The 17869-nt window shown below is 45.3% G+C and overlaps 1 protein-coding gene across 1 annotated transcript in view; it reads left to right on the top strand.

The window, feature by feature from the left end:
* The window catches only part of ARFGEF3 (ARFGEF family member 3), a 183433-nt gene extending 165653 nt beyond the window's left edge, over positions 1-17780 (top strand). The window contains exons 30-36 of the mRNA XM_040448631.1: positions 840-1016; positions 2866-2980; positions 3885-3987; positions 4226-4357; positions 6638-6759; positions 11214-12432; positions 16117-17780. Of these exons, the coding sequence (XP_040304565.1) occupies positions 840-1016; positions 2866-2980; positions 3885-3987; positions 4226-4357; positions 6638-6759; positions 11214-12432; positions 16117-16308 (2060 nt within the window). The 3' untranslated portion in view covers positions 16309-17780. The remainder of the gene's footprint in view (positions 1-839; positions 1017-2865; positions 2981-3884; positions 3988-4225; positions 4358-6637; positions 6760-11213; positions 12433-16116) is intronic.
* The last annotated feature ends 89 nt before the right edge of the window (positions 17781-17869 follow it).

Below are 17869 nucleotides of genomic sequence, written 5' to 3'. Positions count from 1 at the left end.
TGAATTCTAGTAAGAGCATATAAATATTCTGCAGACATTAAAATGAGTGTGAATATTTAAAATATATATACTACGGAGTACAATCTCAAATTTATGAAATGTTATGCATTTACAAATATACGTGTACATTCAAAAAGGCTAGAAGTCAAACATCAAAATGTGATTATCTCTGTGGGTGAGGTTTTTTTCTTCTTTGTATTCCCATGTGTTTTCTGTTTATTAGAAAAAAAGGGGAAAATAGGATGCCTTACTTTTGTAATCAGACTTTAAAAATCCGTCACTTTCACAAGGATTTTCATTATAGCATTGTCTATAAAGCAAAAAATTAGGAACACCTTAAATGTCCATCAGTAAAGGACCGGATAAATAACTGCTGTGTATACAGACCATGGAATGTGGCAGTCAAAATGAGGAATACCTAAATTTGCTAACAACGAATCGTCTCTAACACATGTTAATGTACTTCTCAGTGTTTCATGTAGACATATGTACTTACACTTTAGAGGGTATTTTCTTGTAAACCTACAGATACATACACACATATCTGGGGACTGGAGTCAATCAGGTGATCCTTTATAGCTTTATCGGTGTTTGAATTTTTTTTTATGAATTTATTCATGTGTCACTTCCATAAGTAAAATCATCAGAAACAAAGAAGAAAAATGCCACCGAAGACCATATATTCCCCAATCAGTAGTAAGTTCTTTTTCCTTGCAGCTTCTCAGAGGGTAGGGGATGCCCGGGAAAGAGACGGGCGATGCCAAGCGATGGCAGGAGCTTCCCTTGCACTACAGGAGAGCTCTGCGATCCCAGTTCTCATGCTGGCTTTTCTCTTCCAGGACCCGGGTTTGGGATCTATGCGGTGGTTCACCTTCTCCTCCCTGTGATGTCCCTTTGGCTCCGTCGTAGCCATAAAGACCATTCGTACTGGGATGTGGCTTCTGCTAATTTCAAGCATGCCATTGGCCTGTCCTGTGAGCTGGTGGTGGAACACATTCAAAGCTTTATACACTCAGGTATCTATGGTGCCACAGCAGTCCATGCTGAGGATTTCTTTTCGTGGCAAGCGTCACCATTTAAATGTGCTTATAAATACCAGGGTATGATTTTTTAAATTTTTTTAATGTTTATTCATCTACTGAGAGAGAGAGAGAGACACAGTGCAAGCAAGGGCGGGGCAAAGGGAGAGGGGGGACACAGAATCCGAAGCAGGCTCCAGGCTCTGAGCTATCAGCACAGAGCCCCATGCGGGGCTCGAACTCAACGAACCGCGAGATCATGACCTGAGTCGCAGTTGTTTAACCAACTGAACCACCCAGGTGCCCCCCCCCCGCCCCCCCAGTGTATGATTTTTGTCCAGAAATGACAAAAATAGAATTATGTGGTCAGGGCCAACCTTCTCGTAGTAGATGATGAAAATGAAAATTGATACTTGCAGTACATATGTGACTAAAAATAAAATTCCATCTAGTATGTCTATGCATGAGGAGAGGGGAGGCAAGTTCAAATATATAATGAATACATTAAAAAAGTGACGGGTGTATATCTTCCTGCTTCATCTGGGGAGGCTAAATGGAGGAGATAAGATTTTAGAACCGGCCTAAATTATAGGCAAGAAGTTGTTTAAGAGGGTAGGGGGTAAGGTGTCTTCATATCTGTGGCACTTTGAAAAAGATCTCAAAGTATGTGGTAGATAATATATTGAAGCAGGAACTAGAGGCAAGGGAAATAGGTCAGCTCTGGTACCAGGGGAGCACCATTTGTGAAATCTACATTCTTGCTCATGGTTCTTCATAGGAAGAGTTGGAAGTTTGAGAACAGAAGAAGAATCGCCGTTAACTCTAGAAGTTTTCATTCTGTATGCCGGGGCGCCTAAGTGGCTCAGTCGGTTAAGCGTCCAACTCTTGATCTCAGCTCAGGTCACGATCTCAAGGTTCATGAGATCGAGCCCCGTGTGGAACCTGCTCAGGATTCTCTCTCTCCTTCTCTCCCAGCCCCTCCCCACCTCAAAAGAAGCACTAAAAAATAATAATTCTACAGGCCTTTCTCTTTTCTTTATAAAGGGAGAGGTGAGGTAAGAGACTCCCTTGTTAGAGACATTAGAAAATCTGCTGAGACAGTCACCCCAAGGGAGAGTCTAAAAGCAAAGATAAGAAGTGGGTAGCTGCACTAAGTTGAAGGACCATTTGCCCCACAAAAAAGAACGTCAATCGCGAAAGAAAACCAGTGGATTTTTCCACGTGTAAGCGATAACTGTCCCTAGGGGTAGATGTTCTCATCTAGATCATTGTTTTTGCACGGCCCAGAACCTTTGATGATCCTACTGAAAATGGAATCTGTGGCATCACAAGGACTCTGAGGGAAAAGAATACAGATGTAGTCCCTTGAATTGGACAAATAGAATGACTTGGGGAAGTCTCACCTTTGGTCTGGGGATAGTGTGCCAGACTGAAAAGTTCAAGAAGTGGTAAGACAAGAGAGGTCTTGTTTGCTGAGAGCATTGAATTCAATTTAGTCTATCAGCAATAAGGAATGTATATGTTTCATTTTTCTCTTTTTTGTTTTTTTAAGAATTTAAATTTTTTGCTAGCCACTCTTCAGGCTGTAGATGCTGTATTCCGCCTAATAGTAATAAATTAGTAAAGTAGGTGAATTATACGCTTAACTTTGAATGCACACCGACACATGAAAGCAAACCACATATATTTCATCTTGAAATGGATAATACAAGCTAAAATTGAGTTTAAAAAATCCAAGAAAATTACTTTTCTCACAGATGTTTATAGGACTTCCTCCTTTCGCGGCAGATGCCATTTCAACCCCCTCCTTTACTGAGTGAAATCGCGGTCTTGCTTTTCCCTGTAGACATCAGGTATGAGAGCATGATCAACACGATGCTGAAGGACCTGTTTGAGTTACTGGTGGCGTGTGTGGCCAAGCCCACAGAGACCATCTCCAGGGTGGGCTGCTCCTGTATTAGGTGAGAAAAAGATTCTCTGGCGCTCCACAAAATTAAGAGTTTTTATTATAAAATCCAAGGAAATTAGATTGCTTTCTGTAGGTAAAAATGACTATATAGGTGTGTGTGTGTGTGTGTGTGTGTATATATTATTAGCATATACAGGTGTGTGTACATATATATTATTAGCATATATAGGTATGTGTGTATATATATACGCATACATACACACACACACACCTATATACGCTAATAATTCCTCATTTCGTGTTTAATCAGCAAACATTTATCGTCTTAGGCATTATACGAGGTATTCTGCTGGGTAAGAAGTCAAGATCCCTACCCTCAAGAGGCTTATAGCCTTTTCTAAAGGACATAACAAAGAGAGACCCATGAAAAATGATAATAGTAAAGACTTATCCTCCATGCCAAGAAGGGACAGGAGGGCCGGGGAGCAGGGTGGTCAGCAAGGGCTTTTCGTATTAATGACACTTGGTCAGATCCCTGAGGTCGGTAAGCGTTTGATCGGTGGGGACTCACAAGCAGAGCATCACAAACATGAGCACAGAGATCAGAGTTACCAGTGACGGGGGCGGGGGCAGAGGGGGGTGAGTTTGGTTGTCCTTTGTAGAGGAGTGGCGGAAAATGGAGCTAGAATGGAAAACCTAGCACAGAATATATACAGTCTTGCATACAAGCCTAAACATTGCCCTATTTACACTGGGGACCCGTTGACATTTCTAAAGTCAAATGCTTTAGGAACAGTGTTAGGACGATGGAACGTCACAGGCGGAAGCCAGGAGTGATGAGAGGCAGTGAGACCTGCTATGGAAGCTATGGAATAAATCTGTGCACGCGTCTGTAAGTACTTACACCGTGTGACGACAAACATACAGATTCAGGATCTCCTTGTTTCCCTGGGCAGGTATGTCCTCGTCACGGCGGGCCCTGTGTTCACCGAGGAGATGTGGAGGCTCGCGTGCTGTGCCCTGCAGGACGCATTCTCTGCCACGCTCAAGCCGGTGAAGGTAAAGTGCGGGCAGGAGGAGCCCGAGCAGGGGCCAGCCTTCCTTTGCCCCCTCCCCCTGTCAGGTCGGGCACCCGGATTCTGCCCTCCTCCCCTTAGCAGGCTGTCTCACCCGAAATCCTGCAGAGGGGGAGAGAGAAGTTGTCGGATCAGTGCTTCCGTCCCGGACACAGGGACAGTGTCAGCTCCGGGACGGGGCCTGGACGCACCCAGGGAACGTCTGCTGTGTTTCTCCCTAGGATCTGCTGGGCTGCTTCCACAGCGGCACGGAGAGCTTCAGTGGGGAAGGCTGCCAGGTGAGGGTGGCGGCCCCCTCCTCCTCCCCCAGTGCGGAGGCCGAGTACTGGCGCATTCGAGCCATGGCTCAGCAGGTAAGGACTGGGGCTTGTGATCCCAGGGGCTGCTAGATGCTGGGACTAGGGCTTGTGATCCTAGAAGCCTCTTCCTGATGCTCTCACATCACCAGACTGCTTTCCACTCCCTTAGGGACGTACACGTCGTTCCTCTGCGCCTGGTCCGTACCGTCCTTTAAGAGGAATGACTAACCCAGTCAACAGCATTAGGATTGTCTCTACTGTCTCTCGCTTGTTGCGTCCTCCAGTGCCCAGATCAGATAGAGTCCTTTTTCTGACTGGCCGCTTCCACTTCATACACCACTTGCCTTGCTTGGACTGCTTAGATTATCTGTATTTGCTTAAATATTGATGTTACTGCCAGACTACGAGTGCCTAAGGATGGCACTTACAAGTTGCATAATTTGCAGACTCACAGTTCAGTTGACTGTAACTGAGAAGTGAAATTAACATATACTTACTCATGCAGGGATCACCATGTACCAATGACTTTTTCTTCTGGCAGATGTCAAAGAACTCACGAAAGTTGGTTGTAGAGCTCCTGAGGAGCAGAGAGCACGTTCTGTGTATTCGCCCTAGAGCAGGGCATATAGAAGGCTCTTGGTAAATGTCTGCTGACTCAGGGAGTTAACTGAATCACAAAAGGCCTTCCAGCATTAGCACTGGCTACAGATATGCCCCCAAACACTTGAGCAACACGTCAGTCTACCTCCAAGAAACCCTGCATGGGCTTCCAGCAGTAATTAAGCCCTGTTCCTAAATTTACATATATTCATAATAGTGAGGGGGTATGGGGAATACAGTCTCATGTAATGGCAACAGATATATATGAATTATGTCTTCATATACAGAAGGTATTTTGCATATACATGTGTGGTATGTTTGAAATATTAAGCAGTTGTGGGGCACCTGGGTGGCTCAGTAGGTTGAGGATCTGACTCTTGATTTCGTCTCAGGTCATGATCCCAGTGTCACGGAATCAAGCCCCATGTCAGGCTCCATGCTGAGTATGGAGCCTGCTTAAGATTCTCTCTCTTTATCCCTCTGCCCCGCGCATACTCTCTGTCTCAAATAAAAAATAAATAAAATTAAGCAATTTTTATAAATGTATATGCAATGTCAGATTCAATCATTGAATAAATACGTTCTAATTACTTAGAAAAATAAAGTGAATTAGGGGTTTTATTCAGAGGCTCTCTTTCTCTATAAGATCTATTCAAATTCTTAATAAAATCTCCCCTTAGTACATTAATAATCCAGGATACCCCGATTATCAGTTGAGAAGTTTCCAGGCTAGGCCTGGTTTCTAAAGGGCTTTCCCCAGCACTCCTCACATAGTGGGACCACCTCCCGCTTCTCCCATCATCTGCCATCAACACTCGTGATCTCTCAGGCCGTGACGGTTGTACTGTTCTGAAGGGAGAAAGCACATCCCTCTGAAGCATCCATGGCCCGTCCGCAGAGGCTGGAACAGAAGAAAGGTCCTAAGGCTGCAGCGAAGAACCACTAACATCCGCATGGCAGTTGTGGACAGCTGCAGCATTAAGGCACTGTAACAGAGAAGCCCAGAGGGTGGTCCTCTGATGGGATAACTTGTCTAATGGGACATCATTACACCGCTAGATACAGATGTTTCCCACGTGCCTCCTGTGTCCACCCTTCAGATAACCCAGAGAATCTGATAAGAAACTTTTCCCTTCTAAATTGTGTAAACAAAGGAAAAGTTTCTTAAGACTATTTCTATTTCCAAAGGGAGGTAGCGAAGGTCTGTGAAGTCATGTGAAATGAGATCACGGAGGTCAGGACTGGGAAGCGGTTGCTATCTTCTTAGTCACTTCTCCCACCTTCTGGTAGAATTGCAGGTCCACGTTAGTAGTCCCGACAGGAGGTCCTAATTAATTTCTCATTCCTGTGTTGGATAGAATATAACTGACATCAAAATCAGATTTTTTTTTTCACCAACACAGCCCCTCTTTACGTGCTCGTAATTAACCTTAAATAGCAGCACTTGCTACTTGGAGTGTAATGAACTGTCACATGATAAAGGTAGTGAGTAGTGTTAGCGTCAGCCGCTAACTTCTGAATATTTACTGTTCCAACATTATGTGTATGTAATGTACACATATTAATTCTCTCAGCAAACACACCGGGTAGGAAACCTCAATATCAACCTTATTTTATAGGTGAGAAAATGAGTAGAAAGAATAAGCCACTTACCCAGGGCCACCCAGCTAATCCCTGGTGGAGTCAGGTCGAGGATGATGGGGCTCTGAACTGTACCTTTGCATGTCTTCGCAGGTGTTTATGTTGGACACCCAGTGCTCACCAAAGACTCCAAACAACTTCGACCACGCTCAGTCCTGTCAGCTCATTATTGAGCTGCCTCCCGATGAGAAGCCAAATGGACATACCAAGAAAAGGTAAGCAGCTAACCAGCCTAAACATGTGGGGAACTTAGGACGAGCAGAGCTCATTTATTTCCCGTTCTGGCTCATTGTAGTCCAAGCTTTGGCTGAGAAGACTGGAAACAGTCAGAGAGTCCTCTAGCCAAGGTTTTCGCAGAAAATTGTTCACCTCTCCACCAAAGTTTCCACATTTCACATGTACTAATTTGCTAGGGCTGCGATAACAAAGTACCGCCGACTTGGGTGCCTAAACAGAATAACAGAACTGTATTTGCTCACAGTTCTGGGGCCTAGAAGCCCAAGATCAAGGTGTGGGCAGGGTCAGTTTCTTCTGAGCCCTCTCTTCTTGGCTTCTGGATGGATGCCTTCTCCCTGTGTCTTCACGTGGTCTTTCTTCTGTGTATGTCTGTGTCCTAATCTCTTCTTATAAGGACACCAGTCATAATGGATTAGGGTCTACCTGATTAATTTTCAGGACCTTATCTCCAAATACAGTCACACTGTGGTACTGTGGGTTCAGATGTCAACATATGAGTGGTGTTGGTGGGGACACGACTCAGTGTGTTTTTAGGACTATATTACACCCTTTTTTTAAAGAAAATTGTAACGTGAGGCATGATTTATATTATTTCAGGGAGAAATACGTCAACTTCTTAAGAGCAAGACAGCTGTCAGGAGACAGAAAGATCTCTGCCCTGCCCCAAGAACCTTGCCTTTTTAAAATACTATCATTTTGCCTGAAAACTATTGTTCCTAGACTTGAAGGAGAATAGCCATGACTGAAATTTCCATTTTTAAACTTCCGACACAGGAATGGTAATGATGATAAGTGTTTGAGCACTATATGTGGAATACAGTGGCTAGGTATTTCCACTCCCGTTTTATCCACGAGGAAACATTCAGAGAGGCTGGGCCACCTACCCAGGGACATAGCAAAAGGGTGGAGCCGCTTTGCCTTCTTGGATTTGACTCTTACTACAGACCTTAACTTAGCACAGGACGGAGAGCAAGAGGAGTTAGACCTAAAAAAAAGTTCATTTATATGCCATCCAGTGCATCCTCAGAGGTCCATATTGAAATCACCCATGGAAATAAATTTAAAAAAAAAAGACCTAAATCAAATTCAGATTATAATATGAATAAAGAGAAATCTGGGTGCAGTTTTTAATTTTTTTTTTCGACGTTTATTTATTTTTGGGACAGAGAAAGACAGAGCATGAACAGGGGAGGGGCAGAGAGAGAGGGAGACACAGAATCAGAAACAGGCTCCAGGCTCTGAGCCATCAGCCCAGAGCCTGATGCGGGGCTCGAACTCACGGACCGCAAGATCGTGACCTGGCTGAAGTGGGACGCTTAACCGACTGCGCCACCCAGGCGCCCCTGGGTGCAGTTTTTAAATCGCTTGGGCATTGATAGTCCCTGAGCTTTACACAACCCACCTAATGTGAGAGCTTTAAGAAGTAGTACTTCAGGAATCTGTTTATCGCTGATACTGACATTAGCGTGTCTTAAGTCAGCCACTTGTTATGCAATTAACTCAAGGAGGAGAACTTTCCTTTGCACTTGGCATCTGAACACTTCACGGTCCCCTCCTTTAAAGGGTATGCTATATGCTGAGCAAAAGGTTGAAACGCTTGGGTAGGACAAATTGAAAAATCATCTATGGATTTTTGTTTGCTCTGGGTCTTTTTAAAAAGATGATTAAGAGTTGCATATCTGGGGGCACCTGGGTGGCGCAGTCGGTTAAGCGCCCGACTTCAGCCAGGTCACGATCTCGCGGTCCGTGAGTTCGAGCCCCGCGTCAGGCTCTGGGCTGATGGCTCAGAGCCTGGAGCCTGTTTCCGATTCTGTGTCTCCCTCTCTCTCTCTGCCCCTCCCCCGTTCATGCTCTGTCTCTCTCTGTCCCAAAAATAAATAAACGTTGAAAAAAAAATTTTTTTTAAAAAGAGTTGCATATCTGTAAACAGTTATGTCGTTTTGATATCTTTCTGAAATTTTGATCTCCTCAGTATTGCTGCTGCCACTTTGTTTTCTTATTGCTACATCAGTCAGCTTGAACCTAAAAGAGATTTTCTGTTCTTTTTACACGCACACTTAGCCATTTTATATCCTAAAGCATCAAAAGGGGGATCTCGGTTGGTAAAGATCCTCCAGAACTCAAACGTGGCCTTGTGTCAACCCTCTTTTTAAGTGTTTGCTGGTGAAGGGTTTCCCAGTTCTCAGGGAAGGTGATAGATCATGTCCTCTGGGCTATGGTGTTTATACCTTCAGAAGGTTGATCAAACTCACCCCTCTGGTTGTGGTTCCTGCTTCAGGAGTCCAGGCTGCCAGGGCCCTGGGGTTGGAGCATCAAAGCCATTTCTCAGGGAGAACATTTTGTCCCGGCAGTGATGTGTTCAGGCACCTGCACCTAGAACCGATAAGTTTTGGTTACTCGGTTCGTCTTGGATACTTACTGAGTGCTCCTCTCCCCAGACATTTTCCCAGGCCCTGGGGACACAGCTGAATAAAATACTGCCCTGGACCTTGGGGACTTTAGAGTGTGGTGAAGAAGACGGACAAGGGTATAGACTTGAGTAATTGGTGACAGGACTTCCCTTATAGTTAGTGTCCTTTAGTTGTAGACACAAAGTATTAGACCAATTTGGTGGCTTTTCGGGCCCTCTTCTTCGGAAAAATGCACATTCGGGGTTCCTATACCTTCAATAAATTATCAGGCGGAGGACAAAAAATTAAAAATTAATTAGCTAACTTATCAAAAGGGGGAATGGAGAGTTACTGTGCAGTAAGTATTGAGTTTGAGATGAAAAAGTTCTAGAAATAGCGGTGACGGTTACCCAACATTGTGCACGTACTTAATGCCACCGAATTGTACTTTTTAAGATGGCCAAAATAGCAACTTTGTGTCATGTGCGCTTAACCACCAAAACAATTACTTAAGTGACTCGTTAGAAAGGGTGACGGTTCTTCGCTGCTCATTCTTTCCATCTTTTCTGAGCATATGGTGTTCCCTCAGTGTACCACTGCACAAAGGGCAGGGTCAGCCTTTCAATGTACAGAAGCATTTGTGTTCCTTTCTGTTACAAAAAAAAAAAAGAGTAATTTTTACATGCAAGATCATAACCAGACATACTAACGTAATGGTTGGATTTTTGAAATAAACATTATTAATAAGAGTTGCCGTCATGCTATAATTATCCCATCACGGGAATCAGTTTGCAACATAATGGCATAAGCTATTTGCGTGGAGTTCTTAAGAGCAATGAAAAGAATGTGAAACCACAAGCCACGTGGGGGAATTAAAATTTTCAGCTGAAGGTAATACCTGGAATTGAAATCGTTTTCTTAGTATAAGAATGCAACCAAACAGAAGAGGCCACATCGCCAAAGGGCATTTCTAAACCTTCCTTATATGTGGGCTGTGCCCTGATAAGGACGAGGAGGAAGTTGTCCTCGTGACTGATGGGTTGTGCCCGCTTCTCAACCAGGAGGCCTGGCTAGATGTCTAGGGAGGATTCGCCTCACCCCACATAGCTGACACGAGGGGTATCTCCGTGGATCCAAAAGAGCATTCGGGGCCCGCAAAGGAGTCCCCTGGCCATGCTGGCGGGAGAGGACACAAAAGAGAATTGCGTGTGTTGAGTGAATGCTGCTTTCTCTCCTCAATTTGGCTTACAAAGCTTGAGTTAAAGTACGTCTTTCTTGGGACGCCTGGGTGGTGCAGTCGGTTAAGCGTCCGACTTCAGCCAGGTCACCATCTCGCGGTCCGGGAGTTCGAGCCCCGCGTCAGGCTCTGGGCTTGATGGCTCAGAGCCTGGAGCCTGTTTCCAATTCTGTGTCTCCCTCTCTCTCTGCCCCTCCCCCGTTCATGCTCTGTCTCTCTCTGTCCCAAAAATAAATAAAACGTTGAAAAAAAAATTAAAAAAAAAAAAAGTACGTCTTTCTTCATGCTGCACATGTTTGGTTCTTCTCCATCTCACGTGTTGGCAGCACTGGAGTTTTTACACATAGGCACCTAGAGCATTGACAGTTAATCCTGGTAAGCAAGTGCGGTCCCTAGAAAGCCAGACTTCAGTGAGATTGCTGCCGTCTTGGAGTTTGAGAAAAAAAGCCAAAGGGCAGAGGAGAAAGCCGATTAAAATGCAGACAATTGACCAGAAATTGTTACTTTCTGGTTTGACACTTCATGACTCGTAGCTATGAAGGAAATAAAATGCCTGTATTTAATAGTTTTTATGATACATTAATATTATAGCTCCTAGATTTTTAAAAAAGTATCAGCAATCCCAGTAATCATGGTGAAAATGGTTACCACGTAATGCCCCTTCTTAAAGGAAGGCATTAAACTACAAGTAAGTTTATCATTTCACCCGCGTCGTTCCAAAACGTGCAACATCCCAATCGCTTTAAAGAACCTCACGTTCGGCCGAACGAAGACTACTGATCAATCCCTCTCTTTTCGTTTGAAGCGTTTCTTTCAGGGAAATTGTGGTGAGCCTGCTCTCGCATCAAGTGTTGCTCCAGAACTTGTACGACATCTTGTTAGAAGAGTTCGTCAAGGGCCCCTCCCCCGGGGAGGAGAAGACGGTCCAGGTGCCCGAGGCCAAGCTGGCCGGCTTCCTCAGGTACATCTCCATGCAGAACTTGGCGGTCATCTTCGACCTGCTGCTGGACTCGTACAGGACGGCGAGAGAGTTCGACACCAGCCCTGGGCTGAAGTGCCTGCTGAAGAAGGTGTCTGGGATCGGAGGCGCTGCCAACCTCTACCGCCAGTCCGCGATGAGTTTTAACATTTACTTCCACGCGCTCGTCTGCGCGGTCCTCACCAACCAAGAAACCATCACGGCCGAGCAAGTGAAGAAAGTCCTTTTCGAGGACGACGAGAGAAGCACGGACTCCTCCCAGCAGTGCTCTTCAGAAGACGAAGACATTTTTGAGGAGACGGCCCAGGTGAGCCCCCCGAGAGGCAAGGAGAAGAGGCAGTGGAGGGCCCGGATGCCGTCGCTAAGTGTCCAGCCCATCAGCAACGCGGACTGGGTGTGGCTGGTCAAGAGGCTGCACCAGCTGTGCATGGAGCTGTCCACCAACTACATCCAGATGCACCTGGACCTGGAGAACAGCATGGAGGAGGCTCCCATCTTCAAGAGTGACCCGTTCTTCATCCTTCCGTCCTTCCAGTCGGAGTCCTCCACCCCATCCACCGGGGGGTTCTCGGGGAAAGACACGCCTTCTGAGGACGACCGGAGCCAGACGCGGGATCACGCCGGCGAGCCGGGGAGCCTGCGGGCCGGCAGCGGGGACATGCTGCTGCCCCCCAGCCCCAAGGTGGAGAAGAAGGATCCCAGCCGGAAGAAAGAATGGTGGGAGAACGCGGGGAACAGAATCTACACCATGGCGGCCGACAAAACCATTTCCAAGTTGATGACTGAATACAAAAAGAGGAAACAGCAGCATAACCTGCCCACGTTCCCCAAAGAGGGCAAAGCGGAGAAGAAGGGCGAGCCGCTGGGTCCACGGGGCCAGGACTCCCCGCTGCTTCAGCGTCCCCAGCACTTGGTAGACCAAGGGCAGATGCGGCATTCCTTCAGCGCGGGCCCTGAGCTCCTGCGACAGGAGAAGAGGCCCCGCTCTGGCTCCACCGGGAGCTCCCTGAGTGTGTCCGGGAGGGACGCCGAGGCACAGATCCAGGTGGGTTCCTGCCAGCCCCAGGCTGCGGGGAGGCGCGCCTGGCAGCGCAAGAGGGAGGCTGGGTCCCCCGTGACAGCGCAGACACGCCCCCCTTACAGAACACTCATACGCATTCTGAGAGTTGACCGTTTCCCTCCAAAGTCAGAGGATGGCCTGAGCCTAAGACGCAGCATCTGTCTGCGTCACTCTATCTGTGTGAAACTGAAATTTGATTCTTAGATAATTTCAGGGATGGTTTTATGGGTTCCAAGAGATATTATTGAGAATCTGGAGCTCACTCGGATAAATGAGATGAAGCTAAAGCTTCTAAAGGGAACATACCTTCTCTGGCATGGAGTCCCGAGTGTGTCTGAAGATGCCCTGAGGAAATATGTAAAGGACACAGGCAGAGCACGCGTTATTATGTGGTCCTACCAATGAACTGTTTTGGTCCCAAGTTTTGCTAGCCCCTTCTGAGCACCCAAAACTTCTCACTCCTTAGAGGGCTCTGAGCGTTCCTGTTCCTTTATATAGTTGATGTTTGTAATTCCGTGGGGGCATCAACAGCCCAGCCTGAGAAGAAAACGGTGGCGGTAGCGTTTGTTCAGTTTAGGAACTGATGAGATGGGGAAAGAGAAATGGAATCTAGAGTGAGCAGGGGCCCTTGCAAAATACTCTGGGCGCTTAGATTCCGGGCCCCTGTTGCAGGCATAAGTTAGAAGATCTTCGATCCTAGGATTCTATGAACCTACACATAGCCGTATTCTTAGGACGAACATAAGTTTGGACTTAGCATGGATCTTGCAAGATGCCTCTTTTTCCTCTAAAGTATTTTGAACATAGTGCTAAACTTTAGAACCCACAAAAATCATCTTTGACTGGACTTCTGCTAATCTAGTCTAACAGAGACGTATGGTAGTCCTATTCCAGTTTGCTAGGCATTATAGAGACTGATAATTTAACGTGTCTTCATAAGGGGCGCCTCGGTGACTCAGTGGGTTAAGCATCCGACTTTGGCTCAGGTCATGATCTCACGGTTCATGGGTTCAAGCCCCACATCGGGCTCTGCACTGCCGGCTCAGAGCCTGGAGCCTGTTTCAGATTCTGTGTCTTCCTCTCTGCCCCTCTCCTCCTCCTCACAAAAATAAATAAAAAAAGTTTCTTCATTATGAGAAGGCGAGAGAGTTTTTAAAAATATGAGGAATAAATAAGATTTTGGTACAGGCATACCTTGGAGATATTGCAGGTTTGGCTCCAGACCACTGCAATAAAGCAAATATCAAAGCATATCAAATGAAGTTTTTGATTTCCCCGTGCATATAAAAGTTTTCACACTATACTGTAGTCTATAAAGTGTACGATAGCATTATATATAAAAATATATATACACATACCTTAATTTTAAAAATACTTCATTGCTAAAACTCATCTGAGTTTTTAACACGTCATAATCTTTTTGCTGGTGGAGGGTCTTGCCTCCATGTTGGTGGCTGCTGACTCATCGGGGTGGTGGCTGCTGAAGGCTGGGGTGGCTGTGGCACTTTCTTAAAATAAGGCGACAATAAAGGTCGCTGCATTGACTCTTCGACATATTATTTCTCTGTAGCGTGCAATGCTGTTTGATAGCATTGGACCCACACTAGAACTGCTTTCAAAATGGGAATCCATGCACTCAAACCCTGCCACTGCTGCATCAACTCAGTGTATGTAATCTTCTAAATCCTCTGTTGTCATTTCAATAGTCTTCCCCAGGAGTAGATTCCATCTCAAGCAACCACTTTCTTTGCTCATCCCTAAGAAGCAACCCCTCATCCATTCAGGTTTGATCATGAGATGGCAGCAATCCAGGTCCATTTTCCGGCTCTGCTTCTAATTCTTGCGCTGTTTCCCCCACACCGCAGTTACTTCCTCCACGGAGTCCTGAACCCCTCAGAGTCCTGCATGAGTGTTGGAATCAAGTTCTTCCACGCTTCCGTTCCTGTCGATGTTCTGAGCTCTTCCCATGAATCATGAATGTTGTTAACAGTATCTAGAACAGTGAATACTTTCCAGGTCTTCAATCTACTTTGCCCAGATCCAGCAGAGGAATCACTGTAACAGCTCGAGCCTTATGAAATGCATTTCTTAAATAATGACAGTATTTAAATAATTCTTAAATAATTGAAAGTAGAAACGGACTGCGGAATGGCCGTTGTGTTAGCAGGCACGAGAACAGCGTGAATCTCATTGTCCATCTCCGTCAGAGCTCGTGGGTGACCAGGTGCATTGTCAACAGGCAGTAATATTTTGAAAGGAACCCTTTTCTCTGAGTAGCAGTTCTCAATAGTAGGTTTAAAATATTCAGTGAGCCATGGGTAAACATGTGCTGTCATCCAGGTTTTGCTGTTTCATTTATGGAGCACGGAGTAGATACGGCATAATTCTTAAGGGTTCTAGGATTTTGAGAATAGTAAATGAGCAGTGGCTGTAACTTAAAGTCACCAGCTGCATTAGCCCCTAACTAGAGAGTCAGCCGGCCCTTGGAACCCAGGTACTGACTTCCCTCTAGCTACGAAAGTCCTAGATGGCATCTTTTTCCAACAGAAGGCTGTTTCATCTGCGTTGGAAATCTGTTTAGTGTAACCGCCTTCATCACTTATCTCAGCAGATCTTCTGGAAAACTTGCTGCAGCTTCCAGTCAATACTTTCGATTAGGGAAACAGCTTCTTTCCTTAAACCCCATGAACCCACCTCTGCGAGCTTCAAACTTTTCTTCTCCAGCTTCCTCACCTCTCTCAGCCTTCACAGAATGGAAGAGAGTTAGGGTCTCGCTCTGGATTAGGCTTTGGCTGAAGGGAATGTTGGGGCTGGTTTGATCTTCTATCCAGACCCCTCGAACTTTCTGCCTGTCAGCACTAAGGTGGTTTTTCTTATCATGTGTGTGTTCACTGGAGTCACACTTTTAATTTCCTTCAGGAACTTTCCCTTTGCGTTCACAGCTTGGCTAACTTAGGCTGGAAGCTAGGCTTTTGTGCCAGTCTCGGCTTCCAAAACGCCTCCCTCGCTAAGCATAATCATTTCTGGCTTTTGATTGAAAGTGAGAGACCTGTGACTCTTCCTTTCACTTGAACGCTTAAAGGTCCACGTAGGCTTATTCGTTGGCCTAACTTCAATATTGTTGGGTCTCAGGGAATAGGGAGGCCCAAGGAGAGGGACGGGCGAAGGGCTGATCAGTGGGGCAGTCAGAGCACACATGTTTATGAATTAAGTTCACCATCTTATATAGGCACAATTCATGGCACCCAAACCAGTTATAATAGTAATATCACAGATCACCCAAACAAATACGATAATTCAAAAGTTTGAAATATTGTGAGAATTACCAAAATGTGACACAGAGACACAAAGTAAGCAAAGGAAAACACAAACAAAAAACCCACTATCTGGGAAGCCCAGTAAAAGCAAACTGCAATAAAATGAGTTATGCCTCTAGCCTACAAAAGCTGAAAATCAGGTATTCCTAATGTCAGAGGAGTCTCTGCCATTCCTTGTATGGATGAACTCAAAATGACAATTTCTAGTCGCTACATTCAATTAGTAAAGACAGATTTATTGCAGCCCAAAGACAGAAAATTCATTCGCACACTGGCAGGGCTTAGCCACACCTGAGAGTTCAGCTGAACCCAGAGGAGAAGGCGGCTAATTCCCCTAAATCCTTTCTCTTAGGCATGGACCAACATGATGCTAACAGTTCTCAACCAGATTCAGATCCTTCCAGACCAGACCTTCACGGCACTCCAGCCTGCAGTGTTCCCGTGCATCAGCCAGCTGACCTGTCACGTGACCGACATCCGCGTGCGCCAGGCCGTGAGAGAATGGCTGGGCAGAGTGGGCCGGGTCTACGACATCATCGTGTAGACGACTCACTTTGAGGAAGTTCGGTAGCAAGGGTTAGAGAGTGCCTGCCAGTCTGACTGATCGCGTTATCCCCACCACCAGCCCCACCAAAACAAGTGTCTCAGAGAACAATCTGTTGCTCCCTAACCCTGGGGCCAACCTGGGCACTAACCTTGTATCTGGATGACACAACTGATACTCTGATTTTGCACATTATTGCAGAAGAGTCTCCATTCCTTGATACGTTTCTAAATCTCGATGTTCATTTCCCAGTGCTTTTGCTTGCGATGTTATTCCCAAAAGGATCCCTTTCCAGGACTACCCCTTTGAAAACACTACATTGACCTATGATTTTTTTTTTTTTTTTTTTTTTTTTTTTTTGGTGGAAATGTTAAGGAAATATCTGCTGGTAAGTCAAGCTGATGTGTAAGCACTCAGGCATCTAGTAAAGACATTCACTGGAGGAAGATTATCTATTATGATTATGGGCTTATTAGCAGCTGGAAAAACATTCTTGGGGGTCATAATCAAGAAAGGGATGGCTTCCTCTGTAAAATATCCCAGAACATTTCAAAGTCGTCCCAAACTGTCAAGCTTTTCCAGTTGGTATTCACCAACTTCTTCTAAGGTACGTTTGTGCCTTCATTTCCCTACTTCTAAAGGAAGAAAATGCTTCCCTGGCAGGGTTTTAAGTCTACGGGCTGGCAGCCTTTGACACGCAGATTGGCTGACACAGATGTTGCCAAGAGACAGACTGACCAGCCACCCTGGCTCCCCATTAGTCTTTGCTTTTGCTCCCAAGGCAAAACAGGAAAGGGAAAGAAAAAAATGGTGCCTTAGTTTTTTGTTGCACAGACGTTTCTATGCTCCACAGTTACCCGGACATAGGGCAGAACCTGGGGTTTTTAAGGAAACAAAACGTTAAAATGCAACTCATTTTGTATCCGCACCTTCGGAGGAAAGGACTCAGTTCTCCATCCAGTGAGCAGACTTCTCAGGGAACGGGGCAGGAAGTGTGGGGTAGGGAGACAGCTGGAAGGGGTGAGAAAAGAGATTGTGACGAAGTCATTTTAAATCTTAAAATATGATACAAGCATCACATAAAATGAGGGTGTCAGGCATACAAGCTCTGGTCTCAGAAGAAAATAGAACTAAAGGAGAAGGGGACACGGAATGAAATTTAGGAAATTAAGTTTTTCAATTTCAAACACTTCTCCTCTCTGGCAAGTAAATTTACTTATGTCTGGTGTCTTTCCAGGCTGTTATTTTACACGAATATTTCTTTTAGATATCACTAGGAAATCAATTTGGAAACTTTATCATATTTACAGTGCGCTTAATAGTTCTTCAGTTATAATGATTGAAACTCATCAAGCCCACTCATGTACATTCTAGAAAGTAGAGTTTGTTGCTAAGATACATTATCATTTTCCCAGCCCCTAAAAACGTGTTCACAATGGAATGTCATTGAAAAATAAAACATCAACTCTTCAGTACAGAAGTAAGGATTTCAAACCAAAAACTTTGCTCAGTGCTAGTATTTGTAAACTTCATCTTAACCTTGTAGATATTTACATATTTC

This window comes from Herpailurus yagouaroundi, unplaced genomic scaffold (assembly GCF_014898765.1).
Source record: "Herpailurus yagouaroundi ecotype Mexico unplaced genomic scaffold, PumYag 198, whole genome shotgun sequence".
Lineage (NCBI taxonomy): Eukaryota > Metazoa > Chordata > Mammalia > Carnivora > Felidae > Herpailurus > Herpailurus yagouaroundi.
The sequence above is the reverse complement of the archived record's forward strand: the minus strand, read 5'-3'. Positions and strand labels throughout refer to the sequence as shown.